The 24607-nt window shown below is 37.4% G+C and overlaps 3 protein-coding genes across 7 annotated transcripts in view; 2 read left to right on the forward strand and 1 right to left on the reverse strand.

Annotated features, from left to right (window-relative positions):
* LOC131685419 (uncharacterized) overlaps nt 1-7253 on the forward strand; it is a 52610-nt gene extending 45357 nt beyond the window's left edge. Inside the window, exons 3-4 of the mRNA XM_058969112.1 lie at nt 5517-5769; nt 5833-7253. Of these exons, the coding sequence (XP_058825095.1) occupies nt 5517-5769; nt 5833-6020 (441 nt within the window). The 3' untranslated portion in view covers nt 6021-7253. The remainder of the gene's footprint in view (nt 1-5516; nt 5770-5832) is intronic.
* LOC131685420 (transport and Golgi organization protein 2) overlaps nt 1-14581 on the reverse strand; it is a 153369-nt gene extending 138788 nt beyond the window's left edge. The window contains exons 1-4 of one of the 5 annotated variants that reach the window (XM_058969117.1): nt 12014-12772; nt 11887-11950; nt 11768-11815; nt 11382-11703 (exon numbers count right to left, since the gene is read on the reverse strand). The gene's annotated coding sequence lies outside the window, so the exon portion shown is untranslated. Of the gene's footprint in view, nt 1-11381; nt 11816-11886; nt 12773-14156 lie in introns of those variants that run through there. The other 4 variants (XM_058969118.1, XM_058969115.1, XM_058969119.1 and 1 more) reach the window with 4 other exon arrangements.
* A 9430-nt stretch (nt 14582-24011) lies between these two features.
* Nucleotides 24012-24607, forward strand: part of LOC131685422 (mucin-5AC) — a 232477-nt gene continuing 231881 nt past the window's right edge. Inside the window, exon 1 of the mRNA XM_058969121.1 lies at nt 24012-24418. The gene's annotated coding sequence lies outside the window, so the exon portion shown is untranslated. The remainder of the gene's footprint in view (nt 24419-24607) is intronic.

Here is a 24607-nt window from a genome sequence, read left to right on the forward strand (position 1 = left end):
AAATTTCACATCATTTGGACAATTCTAGACTCCCGGCCACATCGCTTGAAATTTTTGAAAAATATTTTAAATGCTATAACTTTTGAAGTAGCAATCAGAAAATTATAATTTATACCTCTTTTTAAAGAAAATAACCTTAGTATTTGAATGGAGATATTTATGTTTCTAAAAAAATACGAGAAAGTGGGGTACTGGGTCATTTTGGCCCCAAAATCCCCTATTTCCAATATTCCAATCCAATTCCGTTTTTCTAATGTGAAAAAATCTCACAAATCGAACGGAACCTTTTTGACCTTAGTCCGAATACGAGAAGTTGGGGTTATAGGGCCTTCAGCCATTCATATTAAATTTTACCATTTCTCGTGCATATATTTCTATTACCCTTCAATCAATTTTAAAAAATTGTACCTTGTTGAACGTGAAAAATCCTTAGAAACAAAATAAAAATAGATTCGTTTCTGGTAAAATTCAGAAACATCAATTTATCTGACATATAGTCTCGATTTCACATTTTTATCATAAAATACGGAACAGTTTGTTGCGTTTCGTTACCCATACTACAGCTAGGTTCTAGAAGATTCTTACTTCCTGAACAGAACAGTTGTGTTCATTTAATAGTGGTAGCAATCTATACTGCCGCTCTACGCATAATTGTCTCATGTGTATATGGGACAGTAATGCGTATAGCGGCAGTATATATAGTACAAATTACAATCAGAACAGTCAGTCATCATTCAAAGTTAGTATCGAGAGTCATTATCTACAGTCACAATTTATACAAGTCGAAGAGTTAATACAACTGAATTATATACTGAACAGATTTCGATCTTAATACTGATATACGTATAGTGCATGTGCACACAAGTGCTTCTTCTCAATAAACCCACTGAATTTAGTTATGTGACCGCGAGTTCTTACTATATCGCGAACCGAACAGTTTCCCTCGTCATAAATATCCGTATAATAAATAAAATATTTGATGTTTCGGAATTTTACCGCTAACGAATCTATTTTTGTAGCATTCCAAAGAGTTTTCCACGCTCAACAAATTACGTTTTATGAAAATTGATTGAAGAATAATAGAGATATATGCTCGAGAAAATGATAAAATTTAATATGAATGGCTAAAGGCCCTATAACCCCAACTTCTCGTATTTGGGCAAAAGTCAAAAAGGTTCCGTTCGATTTATGAGATTTTTTCACATTAGAAAAACTGCAAAATATGTATAATTTGCATCACGGAGAAGAAAAGTTATTAAAAATAGGGGATTTTGGGGCCAAAATGGCCCAGTACCCCACTTTTCCTTATTTTTCTAGATACAGAAATATCTCTAGTCAAATACTAACGTTATTTCCTTTAAAAAGAGATATAATTTTTTGTAATTTTCTGATTGCTACTTCAAAAGTTATAGCATTTAATATATTTTTCCTCCATATTTTTCCATAGCACCAATTTAAAAAATTTCAAGCGAAGTGGGCGGGAGTATAGAATTGTCCAAATGATGTGAAATTTGGCATCTGTGCTTACTTTGACAATTGTCACAATATGAGATGGGGGCCTTTGAGAATTCAAAAAAAAATAATTTGCAATGCCTTGTTATGCATCTTTTATACAGGGTGTTTGGTTCATGGTTAAGAACCTCTCGAAGGGTGATAGACTGTCATATTTGGAGAAAAAAATTGTTCTACACATACCATCAAATCTCAACCGATACAGAGTTATTGAACTTTTTGTGTAAAAAACTTATTTGTCTTAAAATACCTCTAACTTTAAAAGTACACTTTGTATTTTAAATCTTTTAGTTCCATTCGAAAGGTGAGAAAATTTCCTATTCAATGGTGTTCTCATATCTTTTAGTTAATTAGTTTTAATTACCTTTTAGCTGTAAAGTAGTTAAAAGTTAGTGTTTTTGGGCAGGGTTTTGCTAATTATCTCGGAATAATGAAGTATGATTATAGCAATATCCATTATCCAAAAGTTAGGTTTTAAGACGATTCATAATTTGTTCTTGGACGACATATTCCTATCTCTTCTCATTTCTTTGTAATTTCATTACTATACTTTTCCTGTAACTGACTTGCAAGTGCTTAAAAGGCTCTAATCTGAGAAAATATGCTTTATATCGTTATTTACAAGATTTTATTGGAAAGCTGAGAAAATGTCCTATCAGTGTATGCACAAATATCTTTTAGTTAAGTGTACTAAATAATTTTTTACTAACGAAATAACTCAAAATTTGTGTTTTTTGGAGTTTTTTAATTATTCAAATTATTAATCAACAAAATTTATCGTTACTATTGTTCATTTGATACTCCTAAATGTTCTCTATAACTTTTTATTTGACACTTTGTCTATATCTCTTTTCATTTTGCTGCTATTTAATAGTTAACACAGCATGACCTCGCCACAAATGTAGTGGGTTCGAAAGTTATTTTTGCATATGAAACGATGTGATAAAAACGATTTTGCGCCGAAACCAAAAGAGATAATTGAATGGAGTCAAAAAAAGAACTGTAGAACTTGCTGAGATGCATTATTTCCATGATGATAATGATGATGTTTATTATTCACTATTTTAAGAAAATTAACGAAAATGCTAATAATAGCACTAACTTAAAACTAATTTACTTCTAAAAGAATACTAAATTTACTTAACTGAAAGGTATTAATACATTTTTCGCTGTAAAATTTTCCTGGCTTTCGAATAAAAAGAAAAAAAGTACAATAAGTGCCATACTTTTTCAATTAGAGCTGGTATTAGTGAAAATGAGATAAAAATATCCAAGTTGAATAACCCAAACTCATGACAATAAGAAAAGGTAAGTGTATCATGTCAAATAACGAATTATGCAGCTCTTCAAGACTAACAATCTGGATTATTAAAATGATGAGGTTAACTGTTAGGATTTTCAAGAAATGAAAGAAAAATCGATTAAAGTTGTTTAATTTTCACTAAATTACTTTGAAAAGGCTACTTAAACTCATTAGTTGAAGCATGTGAGGGTATCACTCAATGCAAAATTTTCTCACCTTCCCAGTGGACCTAAAATATTTGAAATACAAAGTTTACTTTTTGAGTTAGAGGTATTTTAAGACAAATAAGTTTTTTACACATAAAGTTCAATAACTCTGTAACGGTTGAGATTTGATGGTATGTGTAGAACAATTTTTTTCTCCAAATATGACAGTCTATCACCCCCCGAGAGGTTCTTAACCATGAACCAAACACCCTGTATGAATTAAGATTTCATCAAGAATATATAATAGAATAAAATGTTGATCGAATTTGATCAGCTTCCAGAGTAATTCTACAACATCAAAAATTGCAAACATTTGTGCTATAACGACCCGAGACCGTCAACGCCAAAAGTAATTTATGCCTAACGTCCTTTATGCCAATCGTCCATTATGCCCAACGTCCATTATGCCTAACATCCGAATGCCTGACGTATTTATGCATAATTGGGGAACACCCGTTTGTAACCCTCTGTAAGGCCTTACCTTTGAGATTTGGAAGACTCGGAGGACTCTGAGCTTACTTTGTGCAGTCTAATTCTAAGGATGCGGGCAAACGCTCAACTAGCTCGTAACGGAGAGATGCGTTAAAGATGAAATCGCTTCGCAATCTGGCTTTGGTTGAGAACGCAAACTGTCTCGTAAGGGATCGTCACTGCTTCACCTTGTTGCGAGTGATCAGGTCGTATAGGTGTTGATTGCTGACCTGAAACGTATGTATTTTGTCCCGTCTGGATACCGGTAGTCGTCGAGGGGATGAACGCCATGGACGGAATACAGAAGAATCCAGGATGAATCCAGTATTGTGTCCCGCCCGGCCACCGGACACTGTCAAAAGGGATGAACGCCGGCCTAAGCGAAGCTTAGTCGACACAAACAAATAAAAAGCGGCCGAACTTTCTTTATTCAAAAAGCATTTTTTTTCGTACTGTGACTAATCATATTCTAAAATTTACCTCGCCACCCCCCCCCCCCCCCTCCCAAAATCTAAAAGTAAATCTACTTCGCAAACGACAACCAAGAGTCACGATGACACGATGTGCTCTCTTCCATGTGTCTGAAGCGAGTGATGCTGAAATGATTGTGCTCAACCTTATTCATAGACACGTGTCGTGTGTACCGAAATGAACCAAATTTTGCCTAGTTTATCTTTGGACTTATGTTTTCGTCCGCTAAGTTTTGCAGTTGTCAGTGAGATTCCGGTTGAGATAGAAGAAAATCAGCAAACTATTCGCAAAAGTATGTTGTTCCCCCACAAGCAAAATCCGCGGCTGTCGCATCGCGTCTTAAGAAAACTGATGGTTATACATCACTGGACCATTTCAAAGGTCCTTCAAAGGTTCCAGTAACGGGTGAAACTGGACTACAAATAAGGTGCTAGGCGCAAACCGGGAACAACGGGTAAAAGATCGAAAGAGTTGCTCAAGCGGAATCCAAACATTTCGATGCGGGGCATGGCCAAAAACTTGATATTTCGGAAAGTTTCGTCCAGAGAGCCAAGGAAATAGTCTGATTAAAATCGTACAATGACGATAAAATCTACATCAAAGTTGATTTCAAGCAGTCGCCTGGACAGGAATAATTTACGGGAAAGGACAAGTTTACTGTGGATGACCGTTTCAAACGGAAGAGAATTCGAAATTCACTTCAAAGTACCTGATTTGGCATGCCATATGTACCGTTGGCAAACGTAGTGAACCATTGGTGACCAAGGGCTAGAAACGGTGACAATTATAAAACTCTTAGAGACAAAATGATAACAAACTGTTGCTTTGGCCCGAGTTGGTTTCATGAACGTTAGTTATTTGTTTCTATTCAACTACAGTCCACGATATATAATTCGAATCTCCCTAGAAACTTGTAATTGTTCTTCAAAAATAAACTCCTTGTGCAATGCATTCGATATTGTCAACGACAATGCCGTAATTCGAATCGAGACACCTTATTAGGCAAGCAATCTGTACCTGTGAAAAACGAAGTAAAACGCCGTCATAACAGGCAGGATCAATGGTAAAGACTGTCAAACTGAAAGCCTTCAAAAGCGTATAAACTTTTTTTTGGAGTGATAAAATGATAAAACATTATTTTGTTCGAAGTCCTCTGAATTGCGCTGAACTGCGTCCGATCGAACCCTACCCGGCGAAGCTGAAGGTAAAACAGAAAGTCCAAAGAGAAAGTAAAGTATAGAAATGACATGTTTGAATAAAATTGAAAAAATATTCGGAAATGTCTGCACAAGTTCTTGCAGGTGACGTAAAGCTGAAATGTTCAGAATTATACTAACCAACCTTCTTTACGAGACACATGTATGAAAAATACATGAAATTTGATAGTGAATTTACTATGCAGACATAAATTCGTGTTAAACGTTTAAACATCACACCTCTGGTTGAAACGTACCCCTGTCTGGAACCGATTCCTTGTTTCTTTTAGTTGTACTAGACTACTTAAAATACACCTTTCACGGTATTGATGATCTTCTTTCCTCTTTCTCTTGCAGAACATCCAAAACCCAAAAGAGCTCAGGTTCCTGGACTGGCAGGTATCTCGCTGCGGCACACCGGTAATCGATTTGTCCTACTTCCTGTTCTGCTGCACCGACACCGAATTGCGAACCCGGCTGCCCGAGCTACTCCGAAAGTATCACACCGCTCTAGTCGAGCGAATCGACGAACTAGGATGCGATGGCCAGAAGCTGTTCCCGTTTGAGACACTACAACAGCATTTGAAAAAATTCGCCCGATTTGGATTTGGTGAGTATCCACAGAAGTGTCCATGATTGATACCAAACTAATCCAATGTCACCTTATTTACAGGAATGGCTCTGATGACCCTACACACCACTTGCTGCGTGGAGAAGGACCTGCCGGACATATCGGCCGCTCTCGAGAGTTCCGAACTGGTAGATCTGGACAAGTACGCCAAAGATTTGCTGTACAATCCGGCCTACATCAAACGGATGACCGGCGTCTGTCGAGATATGGTTAAGCTAGGCTACCTGTAGGCGATACCCGTTCATACCAAAATTCTGCAACAAAAGTGTTTGAGTTTTCATTTTTTTTCGTTAAGATTTAACTGTAAGATGCGTTCAAAAAAAATAAACCGATAGGGTCTAACCGTACTTAGATTATATCGATTGTTAAGGCAAACCACTTGAAAGCAGTATTTTTAACCGGTAAAACTTTATTATTTTAACATTTAATTGATTGATTCTAGGGAAAATAAGCAAAACATTTAAAAATTTCCTAAGAGAGCGAAGCTCTCGGTGAGAAAGGAAAACTTGACGCAGGGATTACAACTAGTGTCTAAGACAGAACCAAACGTTGAAAACGGAAAATTACGAATCGTAATCGGCTTTAATCATCACATTTTAGTGATTGGATTGTACAATTGGTAATAAGTAGGAGTGCGGATATTTCAAAGCAAAAAAAACATAAACAGTAAAGCACCACCTTTACGAAGCACTTGGATACTCAATTTCCGTGTATTGGTACGAAGATATTTTGAACTTTCTTATTAGGTTTTAAGCAGACGCAACCAACGTCCAAGGTACGTGCCGTGACACACACTGTTTGCTTCGTACCAGCGTTGGCGTCCTTTAGATGGTAGAAAAGTATCGTGAAATAAATATGACTGCCGGAATAAAAATAAATTTAGGTACATAACAAGTATCTTTTAATGAAATAAGTAATCTTTGAGATGGCCGTAATATTTGATCAGACTCGCGGCATTTAAAGGGGCGATCACTAAATTATTGCAACGATGTTTTAGTGGATGAACAACTTATCGAAATTCTATATTTATTTCTTGAAAGAAATAAATTCAATTTTCAATCCAATACATTTTTCACACACACAAATGACGTATTGTTCTCAATGACACACAATGTTTTTTTTCGCTAGAAACTGGCGAAAAAGTATTCACTCGAAACGGTAAAGCGTACAGCAACGATGCCTTCTAGAATTTTTTTATGATTGTCCAACACCTTCATATTGATGATATAGTTATAGTGATTAATCCACCTTGAAGTGAGATATTTGTTACATTTTTGAAAAACAAGACGAAGTCTACAGAAATGTTAAAGAACCTGTTTTTGCAAATAACTGTAGGTACTGAAGGCCAAAAATCTCTATTTATAGTACATTCGATGATGTTGATCGTTGTTTGTGAATGATCCCTTAAGAAACAGGGTTTAACATAACAATATCGTAAATAAAGCTTCAACATATTCCAGAAAGTTATTCGACTTATCAAGATAGTTATCTTTCCAAAAGAGTGCATCGATCTATCTCTTGCGAATTAGAAGAATTACCATACCATGTGAGGCTGACTTTTGTGCTCACCCTTAACATGCCGTGTGAGACTGACTTGGATGCTCACCCTTTCACTCCTCTGCCACGCCATGAGGCATCGATAGCTAAGTCCCAACATAATACGCTACGACCCTCCCGTCTTGGCATGAGGCAGTCCACTTATACGCCTATACACTCACTCTTCTGTCTTGCTTCGGGGTGGCTGGGTATACCCCTTACGCGGTTGCCAGTCGCTGCACCAAACCTGCCTCGGCATGAACAGACCATTCACTCCCTTTTTTGCGCTTGGCTTTTTTCGCTCCAGCTAACCAATCACTAGTTAGCCGTGCCCGTCGTCTGTTGCTCGGTTCGCCAGATTACCTGTAGCCTACAGGCAATCTGGATGGTAGCAGCCGAGACTGCGTTCCACTTCTCCACCGATTGCCGTGTAGGAAGATCCTTTCGTCAATCCCACGAACAGTATCGGAACGGTTCACGGTCGCTTGGTCGACTGTGGTGAGGGATTCGAGGCATCCCCAATCAACTGCGTCGCGCCAGAAAATACGACTATCGTCGTCGTCGAGAGAAATGGTTGGCATATGATAACAAGATGTCGGAGCAAAAGGCAAAAAACTGGAAGCGAAGAATACATCAGCGCTTGAAGTGTTCGGAACAGATGTATACTTGCCATTTGCGGCAGGTTGGAAGACCCTTTCACCCATCCTACCCACAGGACCGGGACGACTGATGATCGCTGGCTGCAAGTGCTCGACTGTGGCGGGGGGATCGAGGGCTTCCATAGTGCCAACTGCGGTGCGTTGGAACCCGATGGCGGAATGCGGAGAGCAGGAACGGGGTGGTAGCCGCTTGCGGCGAGAGTCGTACGATGAGCTAGAAGCGTGAATCGGTTCAACCGTTGTATCGTTACAATTTGTATAATACTTGTCGAGAAAGGCGGCTTGGAAGACCCTTTCTCCACCCACACATACATGACCGGGACGCCTGCTGAACGCTGGCGGCAAAGGCTCGACTGTAGCGGAGGGATCGAGGGCTTCCATAGTACCAACTGCGTTGCATCCCAGTATGCGATCGGTATCGATACTCCTTCACAATGGCGGCGTAGCTTGGTATAGTGGCATGGCCAATCGTTGCGGAGTCCTCTGCAGGACCATTGATGGGCCGGGTTGCATTAGAGAAGTACATTCTTCTTCTGGAGGCGGTGAAAAATCAGTCGGCGGGCTCCAAATGTTCTGGGTACGGCTGTCTTCAAATTCCCTGAACAGTATGCCTTCCGGCCATGTGTCAGGGTTAAGAGCTATACTTTGGGTAAACTACAACTTTGAAGGAAATGAAGTTCAAAGTACTGCCGTCTATGCCTTTTTTAACAAGCAGAATAACCTTTATCTCCTCGTTACAATTTAGTTCTTTTTTAGACATTTTTTCGACAGTCTCTTTGCTAACGCTAGGATGAAAGCGGGAAAGATACATCCAGAGCAACGGCGCGGGAGGTGGAACTGTAACAATGTTGCTATTATCGACTAGTTTTCGACCACCAACAAGAATATTGCTCGGATCAGGGCCATCCTCGCGACGACGTTTCTGAGGTGGTCGAGAGGTACCGGATTTTGGCCGGACTGGAGTAGCTGTTGAAACCTTTCTTGCGAGGCACGAAATTTGCTGGTTATTTTTGGATAACTCGGCCTTTAGTTCAGCACAGACGTCATCCGTTTTCCCAGCGACAGCAGCGATAACACACCCAAGTGAAGAAACGGTGTCACGAAAGCGAGCAAACTTCATCAGCTTGACACATTCATTGCACATCCAAAATAAATTTGGGTTTTCCGCAAGTTTTTTCAAAAACGGCTTGTTATGTTGTTTCCCACATTGCATATGTACCGCATTGTTGCAAAAACCCATACATTCGATAAAGTCGTCATCCGATTTGACGGTTTTCGCGCAGTGATCGCATGCACTTGCCATAATGCGTGCCCATCTGAGAATGCGAACAATGAAATATAGATGGCGCTGCGTTCGGGGGAAAGTTTTGGTGGTTAATTTACAGAAGTTCACTCAATTGCGTTCTTCGCTGATTTTTCCGTAACACAAAAGCAAACAAGAGATACTTTCACACTGCACAATAACAATGTTGAAAACAAAATACTGAGTCGATTGACACGCCAAACAACGATAAAACGCCTTCACAAATCTCGTCGAAAAGTAAAAATAGTTGGAGCGATTTATGTAAACAACTAATCGGTAGGAATACACTGAACCAAAAAAATATGAATCGATGCGTATTTAGTGTATTGTTTTCATTTGTATACATAAATTTACTGTATCGATTTTGTTGACTATTTTCGGCAAATTTGAGACCAAGAGAAACGAAAGCAATGAAATCGAAAGACGGATAGGTATTCTAGAGTGAATCAGCTATAAACTTAGAACGGAAACCAGTACTTTTAAACCTGGTTTAAGCGTTAAGCGGGGGTGAAGAAATTGGCCCTTAATTTGAATTGTTGGGTACCGTAAAATTTTACTGAGGTTTTGAACAGCAAACCGTTCGGTAATCGATTCAGTAGAACAATTCGGTTACCGAACTCTCCGCACTATTCCCGTTCTATCCAAACGTCAAAAAGTACTGGTCAGTCAGCAACATTTTTAGATCGTTAGCGGCTTAGCGGTATATTTCAGCTGAGGAATGCTGACTTGTTCAGTAATTTAATAATTGAATATGACGAATTACCGGTGAAAGTGACTTTTTTTTATTAGTGTTTTACCGGTTGAAAATTAAAAGATATCTTTTTTCAATGAATCTTATTTGTATATTCTAGAAATTTTAATAAAACTGCAATTATATTTAAGGCTGAATAGTGGATAAACACTGATCGTTTTGGTATAAATATTTTACAATTTTATCGATTGAGAACATTTAGAACAATCTCTTCGCCCATTAAAATCGCTAACTAACAGCAACCTTTCAGTAGGCACAAGTTTAGTCCGCTCGTGCTTTAGAAATGCCTACAGAAGCATGTTGTCAGATGCCTTAGTGAACAAAAACGCATCACATGTATCCGAAATTTACAACGTGTGTGTGTCAAAAGATTCATTACCCTACGTAGCTACGAACTACACAAACCATTTTGGCATGGGAAATTCAACCTAAACATTTGAAGTTTATCCAATGATTTAGATCTGGTAGCCGTGACAATGGATCCGCAACGTTAGTCTTCCTTGGAGCATGTTTTATTCGATAGCGAAAATACTGCATCCTTAACCCTCCGGAAGTCGCGCATATGGCCCACTGAACGAGCGGCTGCTGATGCTGTAAGACGATTTCGCTAGCTTTTCAGAGCAACGTGCACTCAGTGCACTAGCGCGACTGCCGGAAGGTTAACAGCCACCTTTCTTGTCGCTTGTTCGGAGATGATTTTTCGCAGAAGATATCAACTAAGGACTTGTGGTCGGTTATTACTATGAATTCCAAACCAGTTAGATACATTTGAAATCGCTTGGCTGCCCAAGCGTTGGCCAAAGCCCCTTTATCAATCGTCGAGTATTTCTTTTCCGTACACCAAAAACTAGGCCGTAATACTGACCTTGTAAGAGGATGGGTTAGGACCGGATTCTGAAACTGGTCTTGATCCAGACTAAACCAGTTCGGATCCATGGACTGGTCTGGATCCGTTATCTATTCTGGATTGGTGACCTGGGCATTAGACGTAACCAGGCATCTGGAACCCAAAGCGAAAGATCGATACGAAGCATCGCATCGATTCTTAAAATTTGGACGATCCAACCTACCCAGACAAAAATCCGAAATTATGTCTGGTTACTGCCTGTATTTCGGCAGAAACTTGCAGGAACCAGCCAGAATTCCAGCTGGTTTGGCTCGGTACCAATACAATTACAAGAATCGACTGAATTAACCCACATACGAACTCGACTCTGTTGACACACACTTGTAGAGCAACCGAAATTTGTCATTCCACCGTTTAGTATCTTTGCGGTAATATGGATTTAAACCTATTACTAAAATGATAATGGAATCTTACCCAAAAGTAATAGAAACTTACCCGTCGGATTTTGGGTGTATGGACTACGCTCTTGCTTGTGTTACTGATCACTCGAGGTTCGTTGAAAATGATCTGTACCAGGACGGTACGTAGCCTGTACGATTCTGTGTGCTTCCTAAATGCTTAGGGCTTGCTAAAGCAGTTTTTATGTTCTTGAAGCATCGTCGTTCACTTCTCCATTCGAATTCAGTCTCCTGGACTGTCATCTGCCGTAGTGTAGTTGACATCTTCGAGAGATTTGGGATGAACTTACCCACGTAATAAGTGTAATATGCGTTCGGCGTCACAAAACTAATTATTATGGTCAATATAGAAACAGTATCTGCAACAGTCCAGGTGATGCATTATTTCTTTGGATTTTTTCCTTCATCTTTCAGAGTAACTACCAAGGGTGATGTGCAAGTAATCTGTAATGGTGCTAGTTCGATGATATCCTGTTTCAAAAGATCGTATAATTTTTCTTAGAGAGATTGGAAAACCCCTACATAGTCGAAATGGAACTAACTCTTTGTTTATTTGTTGAATTCACCTGTAAATTCTTTGACATTTCCATTTTAGGTCTTCCTTGCCTAGAACACAAAACACCTCTGCATAAATCTCCAGAATTCCCAACTCCAATGATGTATTCTTACACAATAGATTAGCGCCGGATTCGTTGTCGACAATACAAACCTCGTGGAACACGATCTTTGAACGGGTGGGCTGTGTCAGTTTTGAATGTTTTGTAAACTTTTATTTCACCATCCTCGTAAATGCTGAGATTTTTCCGTGGTTTTCGAGGAGCACTGAATTTACATCCATGTGCCAGTTTTTCGACTGATGACATTAATGTGAGCTCCAGTGTCTACAATCCACTGCAATTTTACACCCCCTGTGAAGCACGCCACCAGACCAGGTAGCATAAATTTGTTGCACAACGTCGCCCACCGGAGTATTGGCAGAAGAAATAAATAAGAAATAGTCAGGAAAAACGTCTCACGGATTGGCACTCCTGTTATCTTTATTGATACGGTGTCAGTTGAAGGTTATGTTCAATTTCACAAGCAATCTTTTTTCAGTCTATTTTCCGTGTAGTTTGGAGATTCCGAACCGAACCTCGAATTCAATCAAAGACGTGTTGTATTTACAGCCTTCCTCAGCGAATTTAATTTGTTTTTTCTCTAATCGTTGCCAAAATGTAAGGACTTTGAAAGGAAACACACGCGTACACGAAGTGACTTTTTATTGCAACCATACGTCCGACGGACAGACACGACAGTGCTGCCTGTTATTGGAAATCACTACACAAGAAAAGCATGAAATAATTCGGTCGATCTACACTCGGTTCAACGAAGCATTCGGAAGATTATCCGATCAACATTTAACGTCAACAACTCCTCAATCTCTTCGCACTAGGTATTAATAATTAAATTGAAGATTTTTCATTAGGACAACAACTGGTCGGTGTTTAGTCAGACCGGAGTGACATTTTATTGATTTCGAGAAAATTTAGTTAAGTTTGAATCGCAGCAACCTTTACGTTATAATTCGAAATGAATTTTTGTCACAATTATTGCTTATTGTAACATATATTTCAAATCTAGCAAGTCGAATGAACCTGAAGAAAATCTTTATCTGGTCTGACTTAACACCGACCAATTGTCCGATGAAATAAACTGAAAAGCTAAAACACACGATTCTTCACTAAAATAACCGGAAAATGAAACAAGATTCATCAGCCGGATTTATTCGTACCTAACCTGAACGACTATCGCAGCAGAGTGTGACGTTCGTCTCAAAAGTTTCAATTTCACTATAAAATGTTCAGACATCGAGTGACGCTGAGCGAGCTTACAATACTTTTTATAGCAAAAAGCTCTCCGCCAACAGTCTAGCTTTTCGACATGCATGAGCTCCCTCTTTCCCTTCTACATCAGCTGTTATTATCGTTTCTAACGTGTGATGAACTTCTGCCAAATCGTAGCTTGTACCGTAAAACGGAGTATATCTGACAACCGGGATAACTTTTATTATACGAGGATTATTTAGTAAATGTACAATAAGGCGGTTCCTTCTATCAAAATCATCGAAACTGGATCGAATTAAACAGCGGCGTCATCGTTGAGGACAAAAAAATGTTTTTAAAATGCAAAAAAGTCGATCGCAATTTTTTTTTGGAGAGCGTTTAATGTGTCCCCGTTTTACAGTAGTTATTGAACTTTGGGCCACCTCACTGAAAAATCAAAAAATGGTTTCAACATTTTCCAACATGAGTCCAATATTGTTGATCGATCTGTTGAACGATTTTGAAACATCCATTTCTTAGGGCGACGACTTTGGATTAATGCTACCCAACCTTTTTACGAATTAGTTTTCGTATGAAAAGTCACTAGCGAACCTTTGTTTTCGACGCATTATACGAGATTGTCACAATTTTCGCGTTAGACTCTTCCCCACGACAGCACTGACGCCCTTTTCTTTCAGTCAGATTACAAAGCACACTACCACAAGCATACCGAGAAAAACTTGATGGCCATCATTTCCCAACATAAATATGTAGCCTACAACAACAATCGTGGTACCGGCTGTCCCTGAAAGTGCTACATTGCAAATTGAGAGCGGTGAAACTTGGCTTGCATAAGATAAATCACACCACGCATACCAACGAAAGGCATCATGACGCGTTATCGTCGGTGCCGTTTCTCAATCGAACTTTTGCGAAATCACCTCCCCCACCCAGCAGCGGCGAGCATAAAAACGCCAAACACAACCTTGTATCATACCACGTGTACTTACCTCGCTTTTACATGTGTTCGACGAGCTGGCACGATGAGTTTCGCCAAGACGCAAAAACAAAGCAATCCACACACGCACACACCCGCACTGGCGGCGTTCGCGATACTTGTTTTCCCTTTTCCGATGAATCCCGGGAGGAAAAGCTTTTCAATCCCCACTCACTCACTCACACCGCCCCGTTGCACAATACTAAATGAACACACGGTTGTGCAAAGCGAAGCGCACGTGAGATTACCGAAAACTCTCGCTCTACACAGCGCGATCTACTACACACCGTAATCGGACCAAAGTCGGCTGACGCGGTCGGTAGCTTGTGGACTGACTGACCGTCAGATTATCAACACGTCTGCGGTGCTTGGTGCTGTGTGTTCGTGACATTCTTCGGCGCAGTTCATTCGCTTTGTTTTGCAGTTCGGGTTGCTGGTGGCTGGTGGCGACCGCTCACGATCTAGAAACGTCTCTCCACCGGTGATGGGTGCAACTGTTGCGCGACGGTTGGGTCAGTAGCGAGTGATAGCTGGTGGGGGCTCACGAATACCAACACACGAGGGATGCGCAGCCGAAGGTGTGTGAATGTTCTTTATCATACGGGCTTTCAACACATGGTATGGTCGTTCCAGCGCTGCTAGCTGTTTGATACACATTATTCCCATCAGCACATACACCCATCAATTTAAATTGTTTGACGACGTTTTCAGATCTGAGACTGTCCAAATAGTCACAATGTCAAAAAAATATTACTGCCTAATTTGGCAGAAAACTAACAGAATTAGTTATTTTTGGCCATTCTACCAAATTATCCGATGTGCTGACAAACGTCTACATTTTAAATCTTTTGATTAACCGGATATTTTCGAAATTAAGATGGAAGTCATCCGAAATTATGTTGCTGAAGCTTTTACTTACTCGCAAACCAATGACGTCGACCGTATCTCAGATTAACACTTGCGGAACTCTTCTATCAGTGTATTCACAGCAGCTGTTGTTTGATTCCTTGTTATTAATTGGATATGCACGATGGTATCCATCCAGCCTCATCATTTCCCTAATCAATAAGTAAGTAGAATTATAAGCTTAATTGTCCCATGTTCTATGGGATTCCCTATATACATGGGACAATTATGTGTAGAACGGCAGAATAGGAAGGATAGAAAAAATAACGACACAAATTCAAGCAGTAGGCTATTCAAACTCACGATTAGTTCGAATAGCCTGCGAGAAAACCAAAAGTTCTATTACCGTACTGTATTAGAAGCTTTAGTATGTGCCGCTTCAGTGGTCTAATTACAGTTTATGTATGGACAACCGAGAACGCAATTGCATGACTGCTACCATGAGATTCCATCGTCGTATTCACAAAGATTTCAAGAAAAAGACACAGCGCACTGAATAATAGCCATGTGATATTAAAATTTGCAGTTCCCGGTTAAAACGCAGATCAGCATGCTGTAGTCAGGTTTCGTGTAATGGAGTAGTCGAGCCCTTATTCATCCCATTAGTTAGGATGTCATACTATTTCGTTGATAACTAGCCCACTGTTAGCAGGATTGCTCTTAAATTGGTTTCAATATATTTGCTTAATTCCTAAGAAGCAGTACAATGAAAAATCTGGTCTGAAAAATGTAAAACACTATTTTGTGAAAAGTCAAGTACAACCAACCTTTTCTGCGGCTGTAATTTTTCTGCCTACATTCTCATTTCCCTTTCGACGCTGCTGTCGTTCGCTAGTGCAGGACGCCCAGCACTGTACGGCAGTCTGTAAGCAAAGCAGTAACACGAAAAAAATACTGCCCCCAGTACAGCCACCAGACGCGAGCGGTACAGCTTCTCTTTCCTTATTTTAAACTTTTTTAATATTTTTAATCTATTCAATATTTTTAATCACAAACGACGACAATAAATGCGGTTCGTTTACGCCACGACCGGCATCAACGCTTTCGTGTGCGGGCCTCTCCCTTTGACTATGCAGAGAAAAGTGTACAAAGCGAGAGAACAAACTTTACTACACCACACTCTCACCGAGCAGTCGGAGTACAGCAGCAAAACAAAAACGTATTCTACTGCTGTACGGGAAAATGTACTCGGTCTGGCTACCGTTCTGGCAAGAGCTTTAGTGATGCGTCGCTCTAGCGGGCTGTACGGCTTGTGCAAATGTAAATATACCGAAAAAAAATGTAGTTTACCGGTCACGTTGGCATCCCTGAGTACAACGCAGCCTTATTCATCCCACCATTTGCGCTAATGCGTTGAATAGAGGTAGCAGACACTGCTCTAACTAATGTGTTCAAATGAGGGGATAAAACAAAGTGCTAAGATGAATTAGAGCAGCAAAAGTAACAGACCAAAATTTTGGGATAAAAATTCCTCAGCAATTCAAAATGCTGATCTTACTGACCAAGATTAGAATCCTTTCTAGCTGGGACTTGAACATACGGCTTATGGGCCCTTTGAACCGGCAGATTAGTGCACATTGCGAAAAGTCATGTGCCGAAATCGAGAAGAAAAATCAACCTAGTAGAATCAACACTCAAACAACCTTTAACATACGCTGCTAGACACAATCAAAAGGTCACCCAATAACTGATGCATTTTGTATTTCGAAATCTACTGTCAGCAGCAACTGAGCAGAAACAACAATTGCATCATGTGCCTCCAAAGCAACAACCAGCAACACAAATACAAAAAGCAAACGTCGATAACGTAACGACAGATAGTACCGTCATAGGGTAGTGACCCGTCGTTCGTTTTCTCGTAACTCGCTGTGGTAATCACTTACAAACAATTCTGTCAATGGGCATTGTCTGCTAATCAGAACACGGAAGAGTAGCGCATAAGCCATATTGAGGAACGTTATATTCTCAATAATTATCACAGTTGATAAGTCATGAGGCCGGCCTACCATGCGATTTTTTCATCTATCATCACGGTCAGGTAGTTGATCATTTTTCGCTCTTTTTCCTCAGCTCACAAATATCGATTTACACTTACTCTAGCGTGTTAATCCACAATGCACTTTGCTATTGTATCTCTAAGGTGGAAACATTTTGGTGAAAACCAACATCATCTCATCAGAATCCTGCACTTAGTGACAACTTAATGCCAGGACCAAGCGAAGTCGGAACGCGAATTCCATAACTAATTTAGTTATGGGTTATGTACCAAATTTTTCTTCTTAGCAGAGAAAAATTGACTTTCTTCCAAAATTTTAACTTTAGTGAGAAATATAGAAAAGTGCATATAATAAATTTTAATTTTTTTTTGCCGATTTAGAGCCGATTCTTTCGTACTCGCTTAACCTTTAAACCAGGTTTACCGGTGCGTTAACTACGGGATTTATCCTATACGTAGCCGCTCGCTGCTCAGCCGAACTCTCGCGGTCAGTCCACTTTACGTGACAAATTTTACTTCGCAAAGCTTTACTTCAGTGGACGTTGACCACCGCTGGTACCATTGATTTCGGATAGCTGTTTTGGTCTGAAAAACGGATTTAATCGACCTATCAGTAAGATGAGACATTTCTTACACATATCACTGTTGTATTATTCATTAGTTTGCCGAACACACGCAAGGTTGGCAAGCAACTAGATGTGAGATAAGCACAGTTTCGAGTCCTGCACGAATAACACTTCGTTAAAAAATAAATTAATAGAAGAAAAATAATAAAACAAATAAAAATTTAAAATAATTATGAAGCAAAAAAATAGAAAAAAGTTATTCATAAAATAAATCAAATTAGCTCAAATAAAAAATATTAAAAAATTAGACAATATTAAAAAAGTTATGAAATTAATAGAGTAAATTAAATTGTTTTAAGCTAACAAACTGTTATCCAATAATAAAATGAACTGACTAAACCGATTTAATAAAATGAAGAAACTGAATGAAATATATGAACTGGAAAAAATTAATTTGATAACATTATTAAACTAACTGTAGTAAATATAAATATTATAAATAAAAATGAATTAATAAGATAAATAATATGAAAAATGTTAATAAAATTAGCCCTTTCATACCTAATATTTTCTAGCACATATGTGGTTCCAAAACCGTTTATCTTAAAAGTGTTAGAGACAAGAAACACAAAAAGCTTGTTTTGATTAAAATAGATGCTTATTAGTGTGAGAAACTGCTCAATTTTACATACCGATCCTTAATATACATCTTCTGCAAAGTGTTCAATAGTTCGATTGGGCAGAAAAGATAGCTGAAAGCAGTCTACATTGAAGACAACGAAGATATCTCAAAATATAATTTTTCACCGATAACTGAAAATGAAAATGCTCCAGTGAAATCCAGTCAGAACAATTGCAATAACTTCAGTTCTACGGATATTTACTAATACTAATAGTTTTACTTTTTTGTGAGGAAATCTTGTCTAACTCCAGAGTTATAGCTATTTGAAAACATGGTTGTTCATAAATAACAGGGTATGCAGAGGGTTAATAAAATCAATAAAATAATATAATGAATAAAATGAACAAAATGAAGAAAGTGATAAAATTAATACAATGTTTTCTTTCTCTCATGTTGTAAATAAAAATAAAATAAATTAAATTGTGTCTAATTAATGTTCTAGATGAAATGAATAAAATGAATAAATGCATACAAGAATTAAATACAATAGATAAAATGAGGTTAAATAAACAAAATGAATCAAAAGAATGCTAAATTAAAAAAAATCATTGAAATGAAATTTTGAAAAAAATCATGTATTTAAAATAAGTCAAATATTCAAAATGAAAAAAATAAACAAAACGAATATAACCCATGAAATGAATGATCTGGAAAAAAAATAACCAAGTAATAATAAAATTTTAAAAAGTTAGTTAAATGAAGTAAATGAATAAAACAAATTTCACGAATTCCAAAACTATTGTTTCAGAATATTCTGAAGTGTTTGTGAAAATCCGTTATCGTTTTTCTTTTCTTGATGGCGTTTTAAGATTATCTGGTGTTTCTACTTTATTGATGGGCCTTAATTATTCATAAGGTAATCTAGCAATCAGGTATTTTTCTTGGAATTGAAAGAACAGATATCTGAAAAATGATTTTTATGCAGAATTTTTTTTCAGGTCCAGTATTTTAACGCATAATTGGAAATAGTAAACTGAGATAAGGCCACCTGTTAATAGTATTCATTGGCATTAAAGTATATAGAAAAGAGTGTCAAGGTTATGTTTGCAATTATATTATTGTCGATGGCACAAAAGCCGTACATTTAGTCGATTACAATGTAGTCTCGTTCCACCCATCCTTATCACTTGCGAATCCTTTCGTTTGGAATTCTCGTTCTGGAGATATGGGTATATAAGTCCTATACAAAACAATACCACGACAAAGTAATGGTTCAAACTACCAGAATAAGTATTTAAATTAATCGAAAAGCCAGTGGCCATTGAAAGCGTCTCTGAACTGCTTTTGAGATATGAACATTCTTGAAATTACAAGTCGATTTTTTCACATTGATCATGAAAAATGTATATTGGGGTTTTCAGTACAACTCAGTATTAGTTGTAGTTACACAGTAATATGTATAGCATAAATTCAGTAAGATAAACTATCTGTCCAATGCATAAAATATGATTGTAATCCTCGCTAATTTACGTGTAGAATACGGAGTACTCAAACGAAACGTCTATTCAATTTTCCAATGCCTGTACTAACTATGGCATAAGGCAAATTTGGGTAATTGAAACTATCGCTATACGTTAAAAGCATCCTTTTACTGGGATGCAAGTATAGTTCGATAGTTCAGGGGTCTTTGGGCGCCATTTTTCCCGGATCTAATTCGTAGATATTTTTGGAATTTGATCCGTTATTTTTCATAAAAATGCGTTCCAATACAATGAATCTGCATTTTCAATAATATCAACCCAAAACAGGTGTTCTTAATGACACATTAGAGCATATGTTTCATTCAAAATTTAGGAGAGATACGAAAGATTTTAAAAAAATGCACGTAGGAAGAATGGCTCTTTTCAAAATTTTCCTCTTCAAACAACCATATTACCCAGCTTGAAATAGCCAAGGATTTCCTTAATTGTAGTATACACAAACGCTCAGTATAGAATTGAATTAAATTGCGTTTCATTTGAGTACTCCGTATTCTACATGTAACTTAGCGAGGATTACAATCATAATTTATGCATTGGACAGATAGTTTATCTTACTATATTTATGCTATACATATTACTGTGTAACTACAACTGATACTGAGTTGTACTGAAAACCCCAATATACATTTTATATGATCAATGTGACTAAAAGCATATTTATTTGTGAAAAAATCGACTTGTAATTTCAAGAATGTTCGTGTCTCAAAAGCAATTCAGAGACGCTTTCAATGGCCACTGGCATTTCGCTTAATTTAAATACTTATTCTGGTAGTTTGAACCATTACTTTGTCGTGGTATTGTTTTGTATAGGACTTATATACCCATATCTCCAGAACGAGAATTTCAAACGAAACGATTCGCAAGTGATAAGGATGGGTGGAAAGAGACTGCATTGTAATCGACTAAATGTGCGGCTTTTGTGCCATCGACAATAATATAATTGCAAACATAACCTTGACACTCTTTTCTGTATACTTCAATGCAAATGAATACTGTTTACAGGTGGCCTTATCTCAGTTTACTATTTCCAATTATGCGTTAAAATACTGGACCTGAAAAAAAATTCTGAACAAGAATCATTTTTCAGATATCTGTGACCAAAAAGACACCTTTCAATTTCAAGAAAAATACCTGATTTCTAGATTTCCTCATGACTAATTAAGGCCCATTAATAACGTAGAAACACCAGATAATCTTAAAATTCCATCAAGAAAAGAAAAACGAAAACGGATTTTCACAAACACTTCAGCATATTCTGAAACAATGGTTTTGGAATTCGTGAAATGCACGTAGGAAGAATGCCTCTTTTCAAAATTTTCCTCTTCAAACAACCATATTACCCAGCTTGAAATAGCCAAGGATTTCCTTAATTGTAGTATACATAAACGCTCAGTATAGAATTGAATTAAATTGCAGTTGACGTAGTTTTCCGTTTTTGGTCACATGACTCTCCTTAGTGCAACGTTTCGAAGGAATAGCCCTTCATCTTCAGTGGAAAGCAGGGTTTGAACATAAATTAGTTATAACTATATAGACTTCTCATAATGCAAATATTTTGCAAATTTTGCTAGGACCACAAATATTTTCTTTTTCAAGTAGAACATAATATTTAGTTTGTTTCCGCAAGTGGCTCGGTTCTACACTAAAATGGAAAACTAATTATAGGGAAACAGAGGACATATTGGATACTAACGAATATTTCAGATTAGTTGAAGATCTTACGACACATCTTAGAAATGGATTTGGAAATATCAGGATAGATCTGAGTCGTGACAGTTGCCACGAACACGATTGGGGAGAGATTGGATAGGAGCAACAAGTGAGGAATGGTAAATGATGATTAGTGCTGTTACATTATTTTGTACATAGGGAGAAGTTTTGATTCCTTACATCTTTATTATACATAATGCAACTGATAATTTTTACGCCTTAATTCTATAGCACAAATCTTGCAAAAGAAGATAAACTTTCACTAGAATTTTGTGATTCAAAACCACAGTTGCTCTCGGTGATGCTAAGAGTATGTTATGAATATGAATTATGTTAGAAGTCTATTTTCTCACTACTAGGTGCATTACTTGGAGATCTGTGCATTCATATACCATCTAACGTCTATCTCACGACTAAACGCAATGCTTAATACAACGGATAAATACATCAACTCTGGACAAATTTTCACTTTGAAGCGAATTTACACATTGTCTGGTCTTTGAAGTAAACTTGTGTATTAAGTTTGGAGAAATAGTTAATTAAATATAAAGGAAATTCACAAAATATTTTCGGAATCGAATTGCTTGAATCACTCTGTATGTAACGAACTCATTTTAGTTAGTGGAAATAGGTAAGCGAGGAATAACAATACAAAATGCTTAATATCTCCGCCGTTCGTGAACGGATTTTTACAATCTATAGCTTGTTCGAAAAGCATTTTTACAAGCTTTCTAATTATGACATGGCTGCATTGCTTTGTTTGAAAGTTATTTGCTTTAAACCCTTTGTGTTTTGACAAAATTATGCTTATCTCAGAAAGTAAACAACATATCGAAAAACAAAAATAATAGTGTCAAATGGCAACGTTAGGCCTTTCATTTGAAACTAATTTCGTTAAGATCGGTTCTGCGGTTGCTGAGATAATTACATGACATTAGTGCATATACATACATACCCACACACACACACATACAGACATTGTCCCAATTTTTCGAGCTGAGTCGATCGGTTGATGAGACTCGGCCCTCCGGGCCGCAGAAAAAGTTTTCGAAGTTTGAGCGAATCCTATACATTTCTTTTGTAAGAAATGTAAAAAGCAACTAAAATCAACCAATGCTCCATAAAAATATTGGAAATGTTCCATAAAATGTTACATTTTGCGACATAAATTAACTGACATTGATCCATAGAATATTACCAATGTACATTAAAACACGTTGATATGTTCCATAGTATCGACAAAAATGTTCCACGGTATTACAAAAATGGAGCAATTAAATGTTAGAAAAAGATCCATAAATTTGATGAAAATGTTTGATGAAAATGATGAAATAATTTTTCTTAGTCCATAGAAAATGTAAAAATGAATATTAGCAATGCTATGTATTGATTCATATAAAGAACGTTAAATTATGGTTCATAAATATTTACAAAACGATCCATAAGAAAAGAAAATGTAAAACGATCCATTAATATGTGCTTATACACCAGAAAAATTAAACTTAATGAATTCATGCGAATTTTTTTCTTCTCGAACTAATAATAAAGTTTATGTCATTTGGTTGTAATGTCAAACTACAACAAACAATGCATACATTATAGTTAAACTTAAGCTTCCGTATCCCACTAGTCAGGTAACTGACCTTAGCTAACCTGAAATAACAGTGGCAACACTTTAAACGGCAGAGTATCTATGACATTAGCGCGCTGAAAGTTACTAGACCACTGATACAAGCTGGCATGAGTCGCAAATACCAACTATCTGAAGCGAAAACAAAGCGTCATAGGGGTTTTTTCTAAAAAATATGCATATGAATTCTTTGACGCAAAAATGCTCAAGATGTGGCCCATAAATCTGAACACTACATTACATTTTGAGTCTGATTCACAATAAGTGACTTACGGGAGGCCATTTCAAAAATTGCAAGGCTTATAAAGATACTGATATAACATTCAACGACGTGATAATTTTTCATCTGATCATTGTAAAATTTTGAAATAATTTTAGTCCAACTTAGAGAAAAATGAAATAAATATTTGCAAAAGTATTACATGACATTGATTTTGTGGATTTTGTCACTGTATGCACCGTAGTATTCTAAAAGGCCTAAAATTTTTCACACATACTTTTGAATGTATACGCAATCAAGTAAAAAAATCGATTTTTTGAAAATTTTATATGTGACCGTTCTCTTAACAGCTCAAGCGAGGAAGTTTTTAATTTAGGAACTATTGAATAACTAAAAATGTATCTAAATCAAAAATAACCTTTAAAATTTTGGAATTTGGCCAGAAATTTGTTCTAATTACTACACTGTGCGTTGGCCAATGGTTGGCGTGCTGGGCAGCACGCTGAAAACCGTCCGACTCTGTATGTATAGTGTTTAGTATCGATATGTGGCTTCATGTGTATCATCGCCTACTATACGTGCGAACGCTGTCGCACACGTCTCCGCGCCCAGAGCACCCAACACTCAATTTGATGCAAAGAAGTGTTGGAAGATTATTATACCCTACTGTAGTTACTGTGCTGCAAACTGGACGAGTTTTTTTGTCTTCTTTTCTGGATGATGTTTTGCGCTCTAGAGGTACTACTATAATCTGACCAGGTCGTGAATACAGTCTACAGGTCCAGTGTGTGTTAGGGTCCGGATATTTTAAGTTTATTGTTGGTGGTTCTCAAGTGGCGGTGGTAGATTTTAATCGAGTGCTAATTTGTTTTTGAAAATGTGGCAAAAGTTACCGACTGGAGTGTACGAACAGCAGATCGGATGATTAGTCTATTTTAAATTATATAAATGTTCTTTTAGAGAATTAACAATGTTATAATTTTATCTTCAAGTGTGACTGTTTGTGAAATTATAAATAACGTCTGCGCTTGTGAAATGTACTAAAAGCGTTACTTTTCAGCTGACATTTTTTCTCCTAAAAATAGTAAGTATACATTGGTTTATTATATTTAGGAAACCAATTTATTTTCTTATATTATATCATTTTCGGTTCACTGGTTACTTTTCGAGTTGATTTCAATAAATATTTCAAACAGCCGAGAATTTACCCTGATGAAAATGTTCAACCGTTTCCCGTTTTTAACTTCCCATACTTCAACGACTCACATCGAAG

Source organism: Topomyia yanbarensis, chromosome 2 (assembly GCF_030247195.1).
Source record: "Topomyia yanbarensis strain Yona2022 chromosome 2, ASM3024719v1, whole genome shotgun sequence".
NCBI classification, from domain to species: Eukaryota; Metazoa; Arthropoda; class Insecta; order Diptera; family Culicidae; genus Topomyia; species Topomyia yanbarensis.